This window comes from Micropterus salmoides, unplaced genomic scaffold, assembly GCF_014851395.1.
Source record: "Micropterus salmoides isolate LMB-PRFRI ecotype aquatic unplaced genomic scaffold, ASM1485139v1 Ms_hic_scaffold_1, whole genome shotgun sequence".
Classification (NCBI taxonomy): Eukaryota; Metazoa; Chordata; class Actinopteri; order Centrarchiformes; family Centrarchidae; genus Micropterus; species Micropterus salmoides.
Genome location: NW_024040040.1, coordinates 47,604,162 through 47,622,772, shown reverse-complemented (window position 1 = coordinate 47,622,772; position 18,611 = coordinate 47,604,162). Strand labels below are relative to the sequence as shown.

At 39.6% G+C, this 18,611-nt stretch overlaps 1 protein-coding gene across 2 annotated transcripts in view; it reads right to left on the bottom strand.

Moving 5' to 3' along the window:
* Nucleotides 1-18,611, bottom strand: part of dpp6a (dipeptidyl-peptidase 6a) — a 209,905-nt gene that overhangs the window by 171,629 nt on the left and 19,665 nt on the right. Inside the window, exon 1 of one of the 2 annotated variants that reach the window (XM_038731956.1) lies at nucleotides 17,790-17,942. The exons of the other annotated variant lie outside the window; for it this stretch is intronic. Coding sequence (XP_038587884.1) covers nucleotides 17,790-17,840 — 51 coding nt within the window. The 5' untranslated portion in view covers nucleotides 17,841-17,942. Of the gene's footprint in view, nucleotides 1-17,789; nucleotides 17,943-18,611 lie in introns of those variants that run through there. 2 annotated transcript variants of the gene reach the window in all.

The following is an 18,611-nucleotide window of genomic DNA, read 5'->3' as shown; positions in this document are numbered from 1 at the left end:
ATTAAAAACAAGGGAAATACACAATTTACATTTCATCAAAAAAAAACAAAAAAAAAACATTTTGAATTTAAAGTACATCTATTAACAACTGGGGTGTTGAGCACATGAAAGCCCAACAAACACTGACATAAATACACTATTTGCATATCCTAATTAAAAAATGCATCTACACTGACTTCATTATGCTCAAACAAGTTTCTACTGAGTTTGTGTTCAGCGAGGTGAACGTTTTTCTGAGATAGATTCTGAGATATTTGGAGGGTCACTTTTTTGTGACTTTTTTTTTTTCTTTCAGCAATTTTCAGGGAAGTTGTTGTGTTGCAGAAAGTGTCGCTTTCACTAATTACAGCACAGTTGATTTGACCTGAGACACAACCACCCACAGCAGAGGCAAACTTCCCTTCACACACCATCTTTTGGGACCTGACAAGTGCACGTTCCACCAAAAAAGTCAGAAACTGAGTTACATGAGCACTAATGTATAAAATATTATGTGTTTTGCTTCCCATTGGCTGCAGGATGTGGTGCAACTGTGTTTCTCAGGGCTTCCTGTCTCTAGCTGTACAAGGCACAATTAGCTCCTGTAACACAACCATCCTGAATATTTTGCAAGATATTGTGATTGTGATTATGAGAGTAATCCACAGCATTATGAGTTCTTCTTAACCTCTGCTTATCTATGAAGAGCCAGCTGTGCATGCAGGCCTTTTCTCAGCAGTTTCCTTCTTCAGAAGGCACAAATAACCTTTCTTTACTGAAGCAGAAAAACTGCTTTTCTTATACTTTTTTTATTCTATTTTATTCTTATTATGTCTGGGGGAAACGAAGGAATCACAGACAGGGCAAAAAAAATGAAACCATGTTACCAGACACTATATGGCCAAGAGAATGTGGACATGTGGAAATTACACTAACACGTAATTGTTCAGCATTTCTTTTCAACACCATGGGCATTGCTGCTATAACATCCTCCACTCTTTTGGTTTCAGGCTTTCCACATAACCTTTGATCCTGGCTGCACATTTGCTCCCATTTAGCCACAAGAGCATTTCAGAGAGACTTGACTGAGTGAACAACAATTTATTATATGCTTCCATTTGATTGTGACCACTACAAATATGATTCAGCTGTATTAATACACTTAATTTATTGTGCTATCCATATGCAACAACTCTAAGCAGCATTTGCAAAGGGGCGCACAGTAACAGCAGCTAATTCACCAAAGACCAACTTGGGTGGGGGAGTATCTATCTATCTATCTATCTATCGAGAGAGAGAGAGAGAATGTGGTCAAGATGAGGAAGAGAGCAAGAGAAAAACTGAGAAAGAGAGGGCGAGACTTGGCATCGGCTCATTTAACTGCAGCCAGAGTACCAGCTGAGAAATATGGCTGGCGTCCCTGGCACTGGTCACTTCGACTTTGACTCGGAAAAAGACACAAAGCACACATAAGTTATATTGTGACATAAATATAAACCACAAGTTTAGAGCAAATTTCTGCTAAACAAATTGTGAATTATTGCGCATTTATGAATCTTTAGTGAAATATATTAAAAGTAGTCGTGACAAGTTTACATAATTAATCAAGCAACAGTATTTCGGATAAATCAAGGCATTTCGTTGCTGCTTTACACCTACGAATTTTATGTATTTGAGTCATGTGCGCACAGTGGTGGGTTTTTTTTGTTTTTTTTTTTTGTTTTTTTTAATAATTAGCCGCTATTGGGAAAATGCTAAAATAGCTACAGTATGTCTTGTTTTAGCTGCATTTGTGATGACTGATCCAGGTTAGCACTAACTTTAGTGACAATTGCTGACTACATCACAAGAAAAGCCACCCCATGTTTCACCAGTTAAACACTTTTAATGCAGTAGGACATGTTGGGTAGCTAATACAGCTCTAATACGGCGTAGATGAGTGAGGCTGCAATCCACGAGACAAAATTTTTAAACACTAACTCAGAATGCCATGCTGCATCGTGTCCTGTGAATGCCTTCTGCATAGGCCATTTGATTCCAGTGGGAGGAATGTCGGACTCCGCCACAAAAAAAAAAAAGAAAATATGTAAAAGGTAATTAAAGAGTGTAATTATGTTCAATGAGCCTCGCTTGTGCAAAAAAACCAACCATAAATAGTAGTAAACATGAGTTTGATTTCATAAAAATATTTATATATAGTTATAAATTTAATCAAGAAAACATGTCAAATATTCTTTGGTTCTAGCCTTTTCATGTGAGTAACAGCTTTTTCCATTTTCTCTAATTTTAATCTAAACATGTTTGGGTTTTGGACTGTTGGTCAGACATAATAAAACATCTGCTGTCACGTTGGCCTCTGGGAAAATGTGATTGAAATTGTTCAATTTGTCTGGACTTTTATTTTATTTTTTTTTTTAAACACAAAATCATTAAATGTAAAAAATGTAAATAACTGTTGACATGAAAGCAGAGTCCCCAGTAGAAGAGGACATTTTCCAGGCTGAGCAGATATGACAAAATATATCATCTCATTCAGTAGTGCCTTTTTAGTCAGTTATCTTATTACCACCAACTAGAATTGAGAATGACTAAGCATTGAACGCTACTTTCTTCCCCACTATATATTCATTGTCATCACCACATCGCATTTTTAACTTTTCCTCCTAATTACTTTCCTGTAAACTTTTTGAGAGGCAATTATCTTCTCCTTCTCTCCACCTCTCTCACACACACACACACACACACTATTAAAATTCCAGAGGCAAGCTTTGATCACCAGTACATTAGCTTTACATTAGAAACAATCATTATGGGGACATCATCCCCACGACCAATTTGCCTTCGGAAAATAGTAGTGCTTGAGTGTGCCGCAGCCCACAGAGGACCAATGAGCCACACCAAACTTGATTAGGCCTCATAGTAATGTATCATTCCTCCTGGCCAAGGCTTTGTAGATGAATGACTCGTCTTCATATTAAAACGCGCTATCTGGAAACGGCTAGAAACGGGAGCGGACTCATTTTCAAACCTCTTTGAGGAGGTTTGCTCTGGCAGAGAAGAATGTGTCAAAAGATACATGAGTAATGAGTTCCACGTGTTCAGTCCACTGAGATAAATCCTAGGCAAGCATTATAGGTTTGATTTCCAAAGAGCCACCTCTGAGGCTGCAGCTATTTGGTTTGAGACGGCACATCACAAGTATAACATTTTTTTGACTGTGGCGCTTAGAAACATATTTAAGAAAGTAACACTTCTTTTATAGAATAAAAAGTAAATTTTTATCAAACATGTTTTGATGCCCTGCTGAGAAAAAGAAAAAGCAACCAGATGCTTTTTCCTCCAAAGGAGAAATTGTGTCCACCATAGAAATTTCCTCTCAAGGTTTCAGAACAAAAAGGGTTGAGCCAAAGAGACCCCATCCCCCAATTCTGCTTCATACCTTCATAGTATTAAAATCATCTTTAATATGCAATAACACCCTATAAATAAAAGTATACCTTATTAAAGTCGGAAAAAAACCTCAAGCGTAACTGATACACACTATCCCATGTAGATGTGCTCATATAAAGAACATAAAGCCTCTTCATTACCAGGCCCCACCATAAACGGCTATCAAATCTACCTCATGACAGCTTTATGAGTGAATAACAGTCGCCATTTTGTGGTTCGGGTTAAGTTTCATGGAGCAGATGGGACTGAACTTTAAACTCAGCAGGGAGTGAGCCGCAACGTCCAGCTGACAGTGAGGATAGCCTGCCTGATGTTTGATTAAGAGGCACGTTGACCTTTCTGAGGCTCCAGGGGGCACTGAGACACACTCTCACCTGACAGCCTGCGAGTCAGAGCAGTCTCATTATGGCCCAAATCTATCAGTCTGCACAGCTTTTTTCCTCTCGTGTTCGCCGGGGAAAAAAATCAAATGCCATTGGTTTGTAGAATAGAAGTAGGTGTTGAGGAAGATGTCACTGAAAGGGAAGTGTCGAAAGGTAAACATAGAATACTGGAAGGTGTGTTATGGGGTTAAAAAAAGAAAAAAAAAGGAGTTGATGCAATGTGAGATATGGTATATTCCTGCAGAGGCCCAGTACTACTGCAGTTACTGTGAACTACATCCCAAAGCTGAATATCTCGCTCTAGAACACAGGTGAGTCAATAAACCAAGCACAAACTACTCTCATACCATCTATGATAAACAGAAAGGCATCTTCTGAGCACAGCACTGATGCCTTTACCAAAGATTGTAATTGATGGCCAGGAAGAAGCTGAGGCGAGTCAATACAGTGTGATGAATTGGACCTGTAAAGTAGCATTGGGTGTGCACCTCTACTGTTCATGACAAATTAGCCATGTCAGACTCTAGGTATTTCCCTTACAATCAATACATACTGACAGAAACGCTGCTGAAGCGAGTTTTAGTTTAATCATCACAGAGACGAAGAGAGAAGACAGACATGGACACAAACTAAAGTCACAGAGACCTTTTTTTGTTTTTTTGTACACCTTTTTTTTATTTATTTTTTTACCCTAAATCAATATCAAAGTGGAGTAATTCCTTTAAAGAACAGATGGAAAAAGAGTACTCTGTTGCTCCTACATTCAAAAGTAATGTGATTGGGTACTAACCACACCCTGGACTACACATCTACAAAACTGGGGGTCAGCAAAAGCCAGAATTTCAGCTGGTGTTAAATTGCCTTTTAAAAAGGTGCTATAATCTATATTTTTATAATCACAATGTAACAAATATATTGTGATGTGAAAGGGGTCACTCTTACACTGCAGTCCCCCTCAGCTCTACGGACAATTTTAACATCTTTCAGCTTGTTGTTTTGGTTTTTATAACAGAATCTTCACCGTTTCCTCTCACAGCACAGTTTTCATTTTAAAAAAAGTTAGCAAATAGCTGATGAACATGTTGTGTTTACAGCTTGTTGTGCTTCCTTCGCCTGGACAAAATGAAATCTATTAATTTTCTCAATATTCACAACTAAAAGTCTGCAAGACACCAGCAAAAATCATTTTAGATTAAATATTCAAAGCCATTTTCTCAATAAATGTATTACAAGAAATCACTACCGATACATGCGTGACATATTATAGCTGTGTCCCTACTGCCTCAGCATCTGACCACCTCCTCAGCAGACGTGTCGAACCACCATACCATTACCTTATCGTAATCTTTGTTCCATCTCACACAGGCTCCGCCCTCCACTGGACTCTATGGGTACAGTGGTGCACGATGACTGTCCGCCCTAGCCGCGACAAGCCAGTCTACCACACCAACCCGGTGTGACAGAATGGTGAGTCACCCCTGAGAAGGTCGCTGGACCGATTGTGAAGCTCTGGCTTTTCCAAAAATGGGCGAAGAGGTGGAGATGACGCGGGCCGAATGAAGCCTGGTTGCTGAACCACCTGACAATTGGCTTCCGGTTATGGCACCCACTTGTCACTCAAAGCTGCCATGTTTTTAATTAACTATGCTTAACTTTAAGCCTTATTTTAATTTAAAACGGGTGAGTTATACAAACACCCGCTCCCTGCACAGTTGTCATGAAGGGCGAAATTAGTTATAGAGGCTGAAAACAATTTAAATTTCTCAAGTGGCCTTTCAAGGAGCAGTTGTTGGCACTTTTTCGACCCTGGAGCTTGCCACTTGATATTAACATGTCTGTGTATGTATATGTGTGTAAAGATGCACCAGTGTGCCACTAGGCCCATACTGTACTGCTGGGGTGAATACCTGCCAGTGAGCATCTGCCCGATCAGTGGGGACCGGCAAATTAGCCTGGGATGCTACAGTAATCCATTACTTCAGCTTCACCGAGCTGCCTGTATGAGACACTACAGCTCAGTCTGTGTGTAATATACAGTATAGACACTAGACTTCTGTAGCTGAGCAGAAATGTTATAAATAAAGTCCAAAAACTGTATATCACTTGCTCATATGAGAAATGCAGCTATGTATTACTAAGAGGTATGTCCTGCAACTTCTAACCAAATTTATAATTAAACCATTTGGTGTTAAATCATCCTGTGAATTCACTTTGTTCAGCATTTTTGTTTGTTTTAGTTACAGTAAATGAAGAAGTTTCACACTCCCTGTAGCAGCTTTATGTGCCAGAGTTTTGATAACCTCAACCTCAACACTGCGAAGTTACTGACTCTGGCATTAGGGAGGAGTCATAATAAATCTTCAGAGAAATGTATCTGCCCACATTGAGGAGACATTTCACCTCATCCTGACTCCATGCCCTTCAGCGCATTACTCCAGCCTTTGCAAGCATGAGCAACTGCTATCAGATGCTAAATGTCTCCTTATACCCATCAAACCTTACATTTTGAGGTTCTTTTTATTGTGGTTGCTGTTTTGGGATTATGTTGTCTCTTCTTAATGAACCACATCACAGCTAACTACGAAGACAGCTGAATCTTTGCGTTTTCATTGTCTGAAGAAATACTAAACTAAAATTTTCCAGAGTTTGAAAAAACGATTCAAATATGCATGGCATGATTGTGCCCTTTGTGTTGCATCTAATGAGTAGAGAAAAAGGCAGTCTGTGAGGCATTCAAGAGGCCACCAATTAATTCAAATGAATCCCTAAATCCATATCATAATTAATAATACATCAGCTACACAAGGCGCAGACGCACAAAAGTTAATTTAGCAGTGCAGAGCGTTTTCCCAATGCACTGTGAGGTAATATTCTTCTAATGTTTAGGGAATACACAACATTCTCCTCAACAACAGGTGCTTTTTCATTTTCTGTCTGGCTAGCGTTTAATGATCTCATTAGACAGCCACTCTAACAGGAGAACTGCCTATGGCACCTCTGCCACACGACAGGGAGTACAACAACAGCGCAGAACAGGCAGGCCGGGCATCTGTCTGATGTCACAGTTGTAACAGAAGCTGCTTGCTTACAAGATGGACAAGACTCTGAGAGTGTACTAGAGAAAAGGCTAATTGAATTCCCTGTGTACGGCCATGCACAAAGCCCTCCCTGCAGCAGGGAGACAGGGGAGGCAAGCTAAGAACCCTGTTTGACTGAGTTGTACATCATTGCCCAGAATGGTAGCCGGCAGTTTCCCCAACTTCCTCTGCCAGGAATCGAATGGCACAGATTAATCATAGATTGCCTGATGGCATAAGGCAGAGAGAAAAGGGTGCTATAGGCTGATCATAAAGCTTTTAGAACAGACTCTCCTACAGCAGAAAACCATATAACAAAATACCCCGCTGGTGTTTGAAGAGTTTGTTTACATATCCTTGCTCATCATAATAAATGAAATAAAAGAGCGAAAGATTCTCGAGATTAAATGTCTTCTCTTATTTTACGATTTCATCATATGCATTTTGCTGTGGCTCATTTTAGAATGAGGAAAATTGTAATATGAAAATAAATATCATATCATCCATCCATCATGATGCACAAAATTAAACTAGAACTATTTGATGAGCAGAAATGAATCAGTAATCGGTAGGGCTGGAGCCTCTAACAGACGTAATTTTCCCATGTCGGTTATTTCGTTTATTTAATCCTGTTAATACTGTGTTTGTTGATTTCCTCTTGAAACATCCTGCCGCATGTGTAGTAACGTGACTCCGCCCCGTTCAGTCCTGCTCAGCCTTCAGACCAGAGTCTGAAGCACAGTAGTTGTGGAAACAACAGACAGACCTACACTGTACATTTACTGCTACCAGACTTCTTACTCGCTTAGCATCACTTTCTGACGCTCGTCCACTCAATCGGTACGCAAAACACATTGCACTGCAGTGAAAAGACCTAACTCCGCTGCACCTGTCACGTAGATGTCCTTCGATGAATGAGGAGAGGAAGCTAGCAAAGCGTGATTTACCGTGCTCACACAGTGTGCGGGTGAAAATCATTTGTTCCGCATTGATATTAAATAACTGAAATTTTAGTAGCAGCGGTCATAATTCATCAGCAGCAATGCGCCGAATATAGAGGAACCATGTCTCCATAATGTGGACGTCAACATTAACTTATCTATTAAAATTTGGATAACCTAATGGATTTGTGAAATCTGTGAAAAACTAAACACAGCTTTAATAGTTGAGCATATTTACAGTACAAACCTTGACAGTGAAATATCATGGCAAAAGACAACATCCAAAAACAAAATAATCGTTCAATAATCATAATCGAGGTGAAATGTTCAATTAATCGCGATTTAGATTTTTGGTGAAATTGTCCAGCCCTAGTAATCGGATCATAATTTGAGTGATCATTCAAGTAAAAATTCCAAACATTTGCTGGTCTCTGCTCTTCAACTGTGAGGATTTGCTGCTTTTCTGTTTTATCTCACTGTAAACTAAAAATCTTTGAGTTTCTGGCTGCTGGTTGGACAAAACGGAACATCTGAGGACTTCACCTTGGGCGCAGGGAAGTTGTGATAGACACTCTCCCCTTTTTTCTATTTCACTACTTCTGATATTTTAGAGATTAGATTTTAGGCCAGTAGATTTATTGTGACAGCCTTTATTAGATTTAAATAATCAATAGTGGAAACTCTGAATGAAAGAGCATAGTTTGAGCAAAGTCAGGAAATGGGAAGAAACTTGAATGTCACTTGAAGGGTAATGGCAAATACCCTAAACACATTCCAGCTGGAAGATTTCCATGTCCATATTCATGACTGGATGATTTTTCATCTCCACTCGGTTTTGTCTGTGCCTTCATTGTCGTGAGCTTCTGCTACCTTTTGCTGTTGTAGATTTTAGTCAGAGTCCGAGTGAGAAAGATGTTTATTTGCCCAGTCTCACAGAATGCGGCTAATCTTGGCAGAGTTCTGGCTGAATTGTTTTCCTCAGCTTAGTTTTCAAATAGGCTTCCAAACTCCCTCATCATGCTGGACCGTGTGGTCCAATTTGAAAGTCAAAAAACTGGCATTGCCCCCTTTTTCCCCCCCCGCGGTCCATCTGTCTATCAGTCATTTTGCCTCTCTCCGTCATTCACCTAAATTCTCCTCATACCTCGTTTAACAGACTGTAACTGCACTACAGCCTTTTCAGCATCTCTCCCCATTTTACCAAGCTTATCTTCAGGTTATCTCTGTTTAGAAATATCTAAAACATCTATATATACACACCCAAGATGGTAAACAGTGTAGTGATGTAGTGAGATGTAGCGATTTCAGACAAATTGAGTCATTGAGTCGTCCGCTTGCTCATTCTGTGCACACAGTTGCCTGTGAAATGCAATTACACTCAATGCCATGAGTAAGTGGTGGAAACCAGCTTATCATGTCAGAGTCCTAACGAGTGTTACTGAGGGAAATCATCATTAATGCTGAGCACAAACACAGAGTTCACCAGCAAGGGGAAAAAGCAGGCCTTCATGAGAAGAACATCGTTCACGTTATTGCTTCTCATTGTCAGGCTGAGATAATTACAATAAGAGAAACAGACGTTATACACTCATACTTTATATACACTGTACACAGACTCACTTCTTCACTGCATCCACATCTGGCATTATATACCAGACCACCAAATTAGCCTCTAATTACAATGCTGTCCATTTATTGTGTGATGTCCTTTCAGAACATTTCCTGTTCAAACAGAGCCAAACCTCACTACACCGGCCTGAAAGCACACAAGCTTAAGAAACTATACTAGTGGTTTTGGATGTTTTACCACGATGACTACAAATGGCATATACAGCTATTGCTGTCCACTTTCCAGAGTATAACATATGCTTTTAGATTAATTTTCTTCCTTGCAGGCAATTTCCATTAATTCCAGTGCACTATAAGAAAATCAACTTGCGGAGACTTGGAACTTGCTTGAGATATGTAATCCATCACACTGAATGTTTCTCCACCCTTATGTTTTTTGTCAAGGTTATGTGGTAATGCAGCTGTGGGAAGACAAACTTACACAGGTATGTAGGAGCGCTCAAGCACACAACAGCAGCAGCAATGCTTTCAATGTGAGAAACAGACATTTACATTTTGCTTTTCACACCATTCTAATTAGCTTTTTTTCCCCCTCCACATGAGCTTCATGGGCTACAACTGTAAACTTCACTGTGGCCTACTCAAATCTCTAGCACTTTTGTATGTACCGACAAGTACATATTTCAAAGTGGTCCCTACTTTTAAATGCAAGTGAGTGCCTATCTACCATACCTCCCTCTTTCCGTGGTTTAAATTATCATTCTAATTGATTTTCATACTGTAGTAAATTATCTGGAAACCAGGGACCAAAGTACAACGTAAAATGAATGTGAAACCATGCAAACCACCGATACCTTCAACATATTTCTACTCCTTTATGATGATATAAATAAGGGATCATGAATTTTTAACTGGATTCACCTCGTCCATGTTTTTCCATGAAAAGAGTAAAGTATGTGTCACTCATATGCAGCATATGAAGCGTTCACGAAGGGACTATCTCAGTTTCACTATGATGAATAACTACACATAAAAACAGAAGAAAGACAGACTACTACAACTTGAACGAGCCCAATTACAGCATCTCCTCATAAAAGATGAACATCGCAGCAATCAGACTTTAACTAGCATGGGTCCTCAATCTCAAGATGCAAACAATGTAGGGATGGATGGGGCGGGCTGCATGAAATATTCAGCTACTGTATACTCATTATTTCGCTGGAGCAACCAGCATGGTGTAGCCTGGCTAAGTGGTGATTGATTGCTCAAGGCCGGGGAGAGGGTGCAACAGACAGAGACGGCAGATACTGTATGCGCAAGGACGGTAAATGCTTCTGAATATCTCAAGGATTTTATGTGGGACATTTCCATGCATGAGGAAGTAAAAACAAGACACAGCACATGGTGGGATGCCATCGTAACAGGTTTAAATATTCATTATCTCTGTAGTGTGAATAAAATGAATGGAGCAACAATAAAAATAAAGTAAACTGTAATTCACTCAATATGGATTTGATACCAATAACCATTATTTTGAATCTTCTATGACTTTGAATGGCTGCATTTTCATGCCAAAAGAATACAATTAGTCACTGTGTTCGCTGGCATCTTACTATTGGCATGGAGTAAAAGAAACTGAAACAGACTATTGTGTCAGGCTAAGACTCAGACAAATGATTTTAATTTAATTTGCTCTTTAAGGCAGGATGGAACACCACACCACAATATTTTAATGCCTTTAACCAAATGATAACTGTTCACAATAGCATTTAAGTGAATACTAAGTTGGTTAGGACGGGGCACCAATTCACATAACAACTTACACGGATAGGAAAATCTCCTGAAAGGTCAAGACATTCGCACAAATATCAGTGGGAGATAGTGGTCACTCTTTGTGAATTCCTCAGACAGACAACTTAAAACGGCCTGTACTTGCCTCAAATTATAAAGTCACACTTTAATAGTTAGTTAGTTAAATTAGAAATGTTTAAGAGATACATGATTCAAGCAGTGATCCAGCAGAAGTGTCTAAAGAAAAGTACAATGTACAGTTGGATGATGTCATTACAAAACTATTCCGTCATTGCTTTTCTTGGTTTGAGAACTAAATGTGTTGAAATGTTGTTCACTTTTAGCAAAACCCCCTACTTGCAGAGCAGTGAGAGTGAAATTTGAAAGTTAGAAATTTCAACATCAGATAAAGTGATCCTTAAATTACTGGAATTGATCCGCAGCTCCACCATTCCTCAATTGCAGTCATTTTGTGCAACTCAAACATATGGACAAACAAGTGAATAATGCAAACCAAAAAGTCTTTAGGTGACACATTTAAAAATGATTTACAAATAAATCCAACTAACTATGCTCGTCGTACAGTAAGGTTTCAGCTACAATGCTGCAAAAGTTGATAACTCTAGCCATCTGTAAGCGCCGCTTGATTGCTTGACAAACAAAGAGGAAACACTCAGTATGATGGATTCGAGTGTGCCTAATGAAATGCTGCTGTTGATGGCACCGCTGAAAAACTGCGGCCCGCATAAAGGTCACTATAAATCAAATCCCAGCCTTGCTTTCCAGATTTTGCAAGAAGCTGACCCCAATCAAGTTCATCAATATCCACAGCCTCCCCGTGACCAATGTCAAAATAAGAGCGCAAGCTGGAGTACTCACTTTGCACAATCAGTTTATAACAACATACTCTCATTATAGACTTATTTCTTTAAAAATAAATAAATAAATATATTTTATTTTATGCATTATAAAAGAGCAAAGACTGTTTATTTTTAATCTACAAATAAATATTTTTGTGTATTTCTCTGTTTTATAATCACAATAAATTCAATATATTTGGGGTTGTGATTGTTTGTCTGATAAAAAACAAGCACTGGTAAAGCTGGTGGAACTGGTGATGGATCTTTTTCACAATTTTCTGAAGTTTGACTAATTGAACAATCCAGAGGTTTTCAAAGTGTGATCAGGCCTCCAAAGGGTAGCTTCAAAATGTTTTTGGGGAAGCTCAGAAAATGGAAGTGAAAAAAGTATTACATTAGTTATTATATTAGTTATCAGAAGGAAATGATCTGTGTGATTACAGTGGTTTTGGGAAAGTGTACTGTCTTTAACACTTTCCCCAGAGTCAGAAACTAATAAATGCCTAGGACAGACCTTTTTGTATGTATTTGGTATAGTTTGACGTTATGTCAAACAAATATTAGGTGTCCATAGGGTCAAATAACATCATAATAATCGCATGTGTATCCAGAACCTGAGCAAAAATAAATAAATAAACTAACATGGTGTGAGGAGGCACCTTCTTCCAAGCTTTGACTGAAGGAAGGTCCACAGTCTCATACTTTGAAAATCCCCGGATTAATTCATGACATAAAAAACGGTCTACACATTATTTTATAATTAATAATTAGCTGCATCCCTGTACAGCTCCTCCCATCACAGTGTTGTTCAGAAAGTCTTTACAATGTGTCTAACACCTTATTTCAGATCCTGTTTAATATTTTGAAAGCCTTACAATGCAGCAACTGCAAAGCCAAAAGAGCTATGATGGCAATGCTGACTCACTCACTACAAGTTAGCAGGTAACAGGTGCACAGATACCAGATGTCTGGAAAATCATGGTGCAGGGTGCAGCAGGCATTGCACCGCAATCAATAAAGCAGCATGCATGCGGAGGTGGACAAACAGCGCTGTGATTTCACTTCTTCTTCACGTGGTTTGAAATGAGCGGGCACAAAAACAAGTGAAGTGAGCTATTGACATAACAACTACAAGTTGGCCCGCAGCCATGAAGATTATATTGAAAAGGCATTAACTGTGTAGTGGAGCACCAAATCATACAGGGTGGTCCTCCGTCAAAATGCACCAGCCTGAAGGAGAACAAGCAGTTGTAATATGCCGAAACAGCTGTTATGAGGTACAAAACAGAGGCATTGTTCAGTATGTAAACAGGACAACATCTGTCCTCCAGTCTGTGCTCTGGGGGAAAACATAATGGACAGCAAATTAGACATATGTTCAACAAAGGTGTGGCGAGTTTGTACAGCTTGTCGCTGTTGTCTGGTGGAATAGTATCTTTAAAGTAATAAACGTTCAACATTTAAGAAGGAAAGCCTTGTTTGTAGCTTTTGACTCTCTCTTTTAAGGCTGGGCAATAGGTCAATATTGTCAAGTCAGTATTATCAATTACATCGACTTTTGGAGGAATTATATTGTTACAATATGATTGATGAAGTTATCCCTAATAACTTTGAAATATTGATATCCGTAAGACATGACTGTAATCCTAATGACTATCAGGTCATTTAGTTGATAGTATCTGTGTTTAATAGTGATTCATTCTTTTATCATGTGGCATAGATTTTGTGCTTAAATATTCAAAAGTAGAGTAAAAAGTAAAATAACTTAATACCAAAAAATCCCAATAGGGACCTTGTGTTAGATCATAATAAAGTTTAATAAATAAATTAAGACTTTTAACTCGAGTTAATGAGACAAAGGAAGCCCTCACTGGAGCTGTGCCAATGTTTACTCAAACTGAGAACTCAAAAACAGTCTCAAATATAATAACCATGACAACAAGACCCTTCTGGGTTAGTCTTTTGAATGCCTCTCATCTTTTACAGCGATAAATCTCTCCGCCCATTGTATATATTGTTTTCTTTTTCATTTCAGCCCAGAGAAGCAAATCATTAGTTGTTCAACAGCACCGCTGTCTGTGCCCTTGAAGGGGGATGTCTGGCTATGTCAGAGAAACAATTAGACACAAACAGAGTGAAAGAGATGAAGAATGAGTGTCTGAGCTCTTTCAGTATGGTCTCACGGTTGTGCCAGAAACTTGTACATTTGTAGACATCAAACGTGCAGGGCTCCCTACGCTGTACTGCAAGTGAACGCGGGCGATAATAGCATATGTATCCCTTGGTAACATCTTTGCTGTCATTACCCCCGGCCCTTAGGCATCTAAATACAGACGGTTAGCTGCAATTTCCTGTGCAGGCATAACACCTTGGGGGTGTTTTGGCATCCATTTTCAAGTACTAACTGTTTCACTTGCAGACAACAATGTCGAACCGTTGTGTTTGGTGGTCAGAAATCATGCTGTGCAGATTTCTCCCTGTTATTGAGAGGACTTCCCACTGAGACACAACAGTTAGTCTCCGTCCCAAGAGTATGGGCTTATTGTGCAGGAAGCAATCACTTGGTGCAATAAACCTGTCATACTGAAGCCAAAGTACATTGTCTGCATTGCTGTCATGCACTTTCCATGTTGCCACCTGCTAAATTCCACCCTAGAGGTTGAATACTGTTACAGCTAAATAAGTCAATCAATCAAACAGTGAATTCAGGATTTCAGTCATGTGAACACAGCAATATGGTGATGGAAACAATCAATCAATATCCAAATGCACAAAATGAAAGGTAGGAATGTGCATTTCTTTCTGTCTAGGGGCAACAAAAAACCTTAAGAGAGCTACAGTTAGGGCTGGGCGATATGGCAATCACGATAAAAACATTTCATATCATTCGATATCGATAATCATCACCATATGTGTCAAATCATTATTTCTTTCAAGTTTAAAGGCATATTTTTGCTCCTGAGTGGAAATTGAAGAAACCAGATGGTTAATTCTATGGTTAAACTTATCTTTATGGTCAGAATGTGACAAACACTTAATGCCAAATAGTGGATCAATTCACAAGTCTGCGGTAGAACATTCAAAACTATTATCTTTTCTACAAATATGATTAGTTAATTTTTTTTCCCCCAGGTCTTTTTTTTTTCCAACAAAAAAAAATATTTTAATAGAAGAATTAAGTGCTAATTTGTTCATGATTAAAATGAATTAAAGCAAATATTTATTGACGATATATTGAACATTTATCATGTTGTTATTGAGGAAAATTATACTGCGATAACTGTCATTATTTTATTGCCCAGCCCTAGCTACAATAAGACCTGGTTCAGTTCTGGACTAAACGTGTAGATCTCACTGTGGTGTGTGAGTGTGGCAGCAGACTCCTCTCAGAGATGGAGCCATTCTGGAGATATTTATTTTTACTGGGTGCAATTTCACTGTATGTTCAGTGCACTCCTCCTGCAGGAGTGTTTCTCCAACTCTTAGAGGAATTGTTTGAAAAATAATTTTTTGTTGCCATTTTCAGAAGAATTCATGGTCTATTAAGAGGCAGTCTGAATGATTTGGGATTTGTGTTCATCTTCTTAGCTTTGCCACAAGCAATAGTTCAACAGAGCTATGCTGGCTGTTTCCTCCTGCTTCCAGTCTTTATGCTAAGCTAAGCTAATCACTTCCTGGCTGCATCGTCATATTAAAACAGACAGACATGAGTGCTATTGATCTTCTCATCTCAACTCTCGGCAAGAAAGCCAATGTGCATAATTTTCCAGAATTTCTAAAACTATGTTTTTAAGGAGGAGTCATTTAGTGAGTTGGCTGGACTAGCCTACATCTCACTCTCACCTTAAGCTAGGAGGGGAAAAAACATCTGATTAAAAAAAAAAAAAAAAAAAAAAAAAAGAAAAAAGGACTACACTAAGCTGCTGGTTCAGCAGAGCATCAAGGCAAAACTTCCCACACTGGACTCCATATACTGTACACACACACACACACACACACACACACACACATCACAGATGACCCACTCCACCAAGCTCACCATCTTTTTCAGTGTCTTCCTTCTGGAAGAAGTTGCAGGTCACTAGGAGGCAGGAGAGAACTTCTTAACTGGAGCTTCCTCCCCAAAGCCATATGATAAATACACAAAAGTCAGCCCATACTAAACACCTTTAGGTGCAGCAAAACAGGATGGTTTTGTTTAGGTACCAAAACTTCTTGGTTAGGTTTAGGAAATGATTGTGTTTTGGGTTATTATAAGTAAATCACGTGACAGCAGGTGGGTTACATTGGAGTTACTTAAAAGCCCTGGGCATCTCATCTGGACGCTGAAGGGTACCTTATGCGTCAGTATTTGATGCCCGGAGATGACACCGTGTTCTCATTGCATGTTTTTTTTCCCATGCACTTATGTCCTTTATGTTGTCACTGGAGTTGTATGTGGTGTACTGTCACAGCCAGCCATTCTATCTGTACTGGCATTCATTCCACCATCCTAGCCGGGCAGTGATAAAAGAAACTTAAATCTAATTTTCAAGAGCCTGAGTGGTTCTATCAACACCTCAATTTACTTTCTTTCTGATAGCATCCCTTCTTCAGATACGGTCTTACGGACTGCTTCAGGCTCCAGATTCTCCCTAGATTCAAAACTTTGTCAAATGTAAATAGGACTGCAGTGCAATTGCCTGCTGGAATGAAAATAATCACTTTATATCTCACTCAGCACAAGTGACTCTCTGATTTGGAAATTGACCAAAATCCTCATGATAAACACCCGTGTTTACTTTTCATTATGCAGGGATAAGAGAGATAAACACACTCCGCACATCTCCGCACAAAATAAGGCCACAGGGAGTAAAAGAGTGTCTTTGGTGAAGGAACCATTTAGAAAAGCCTGACTCCACACAGCTGTGTCCCACATCTTCCAAAATGGCCTTGAGTGTTAGCAGAGCAGGCTTATTCAGCTATAAATAAAGCAATCATGGGGCAAATCAAAAAATTAGCATCAAACTGAACTGCCTGGGAACGAATAAGTTGGTCATACTGATATTAAGGCTCAGTAAAATCAGTGAGTGGCCCATGTTAAGACAACATCAGCAGAGGCACGAAATAATGTGTTTATGCACAATGAACTGTAATATTCCCCAGATCAAAAGCTGAAGGAATCAAAAGCCTTTAAAAGTCATGACACTGGGCCTTAATATCAGGAAGAGCCCCACAGGTCATTTCCCATCACATCCCTATAGCTGCCTGCAGCTCCCAGCATAAGGACAGCCAGGGTAATATCTGCGCCGCTTTAGATGCAGTAAAATATTTATGGGACCCTCCTTGGGCAAAAGGTTACCTCTGTCCTCAGAAGCTTCACGAGGCAAAAGGGACAAAGCCAAAAGTCGGCAGTCATTATGATCAGCCCCATAAAAAGAGGACAAAAACTTTCCAACTCCTTTAACTGTGATTCACATCCTCCCTGGCTCCGTTAGGTCGGCTCTACTTGCAAGCAGGGAAGGACACGTGAAATCAAAAAGGGCGTGAACTATCAGAAATCACCACAGTGTGTTATCCCACAGATGCAAAATGCCAAATGTAACACGTGAAATATAAGCTTCGGTCGTGCACCAAAGCGCAGGTGGATAACGGGATCCTGTAGGCTACTTCCTAAAGATTCGAGTAGCAGAAGGATCGACATCATTTTATCGGCGTCATGCAATATGTGTGCGAAAGCCCGTCAAACAGCCACCTTACCATTACGTTGCCCTGCATCTTTGCAGTCTCAATCAGATTCTTTTCTTTCATTTTTCCTTCCTCCGCGGGTCTGATCTGCGTCCGAGCGGTTCGATTTGTAGACTTTTAGACAGCTTCTGTCAGATCCCTGTCCCCTCCAGTTCGCAGCCAGACCTGAGCCAGTTCATAAGTGGGTGGGCTTACAACCTAACGGATTGATTTAAAAAAAAAAAAAAGAAAAAGAAAAAAGAAAAAGGGAAAACAACGTGGGCTCTCCTCGGTGTGCTGGTGAAAATGTGTATCAGCCGAGTTGTCCTTCCTTGCATACCAAACAGTAGCCTATCATACAGGGGGAGCAAAAACCGAAGAGGGAGTTAAGTTTGAGTGCTTCATGAACCACTCCTAATCATCGCTTTACTCTGGCAGGGAGATGCGCAGAAGAAGCTTTTTTTCCCCCCCTGTTAATGTCAGTGGAACATAAAATCCTTCTTCCTCACATTCATCACTGGGAAATTGACAGTCGGTGCGTGTCCAAGCTGCTGCAGGGGATCACTTAAATGTGATGGACAGCTAATGGACGGCTTTAACCTGCAGAAAACTGACGCCAGTTCAGCTGTAAATTTACACACATGATAGTCAGGATCATGAAAAAAACCTGCTATCATGAACATCAGGGGTGCATCCTCTCAGGCTACATCTGAATGATGGACTTTGATGCGTAGTCAAAACCTTAAAGGTCGTCATGATTGAAGAGGATTTGGTGATCTCCCTCAGTGCGTCTTCCTTACTTACTGTAAATCTTTTGGCCCTTTAGAAAGTCTGTCTCCTTTATTCAAAGCCAGC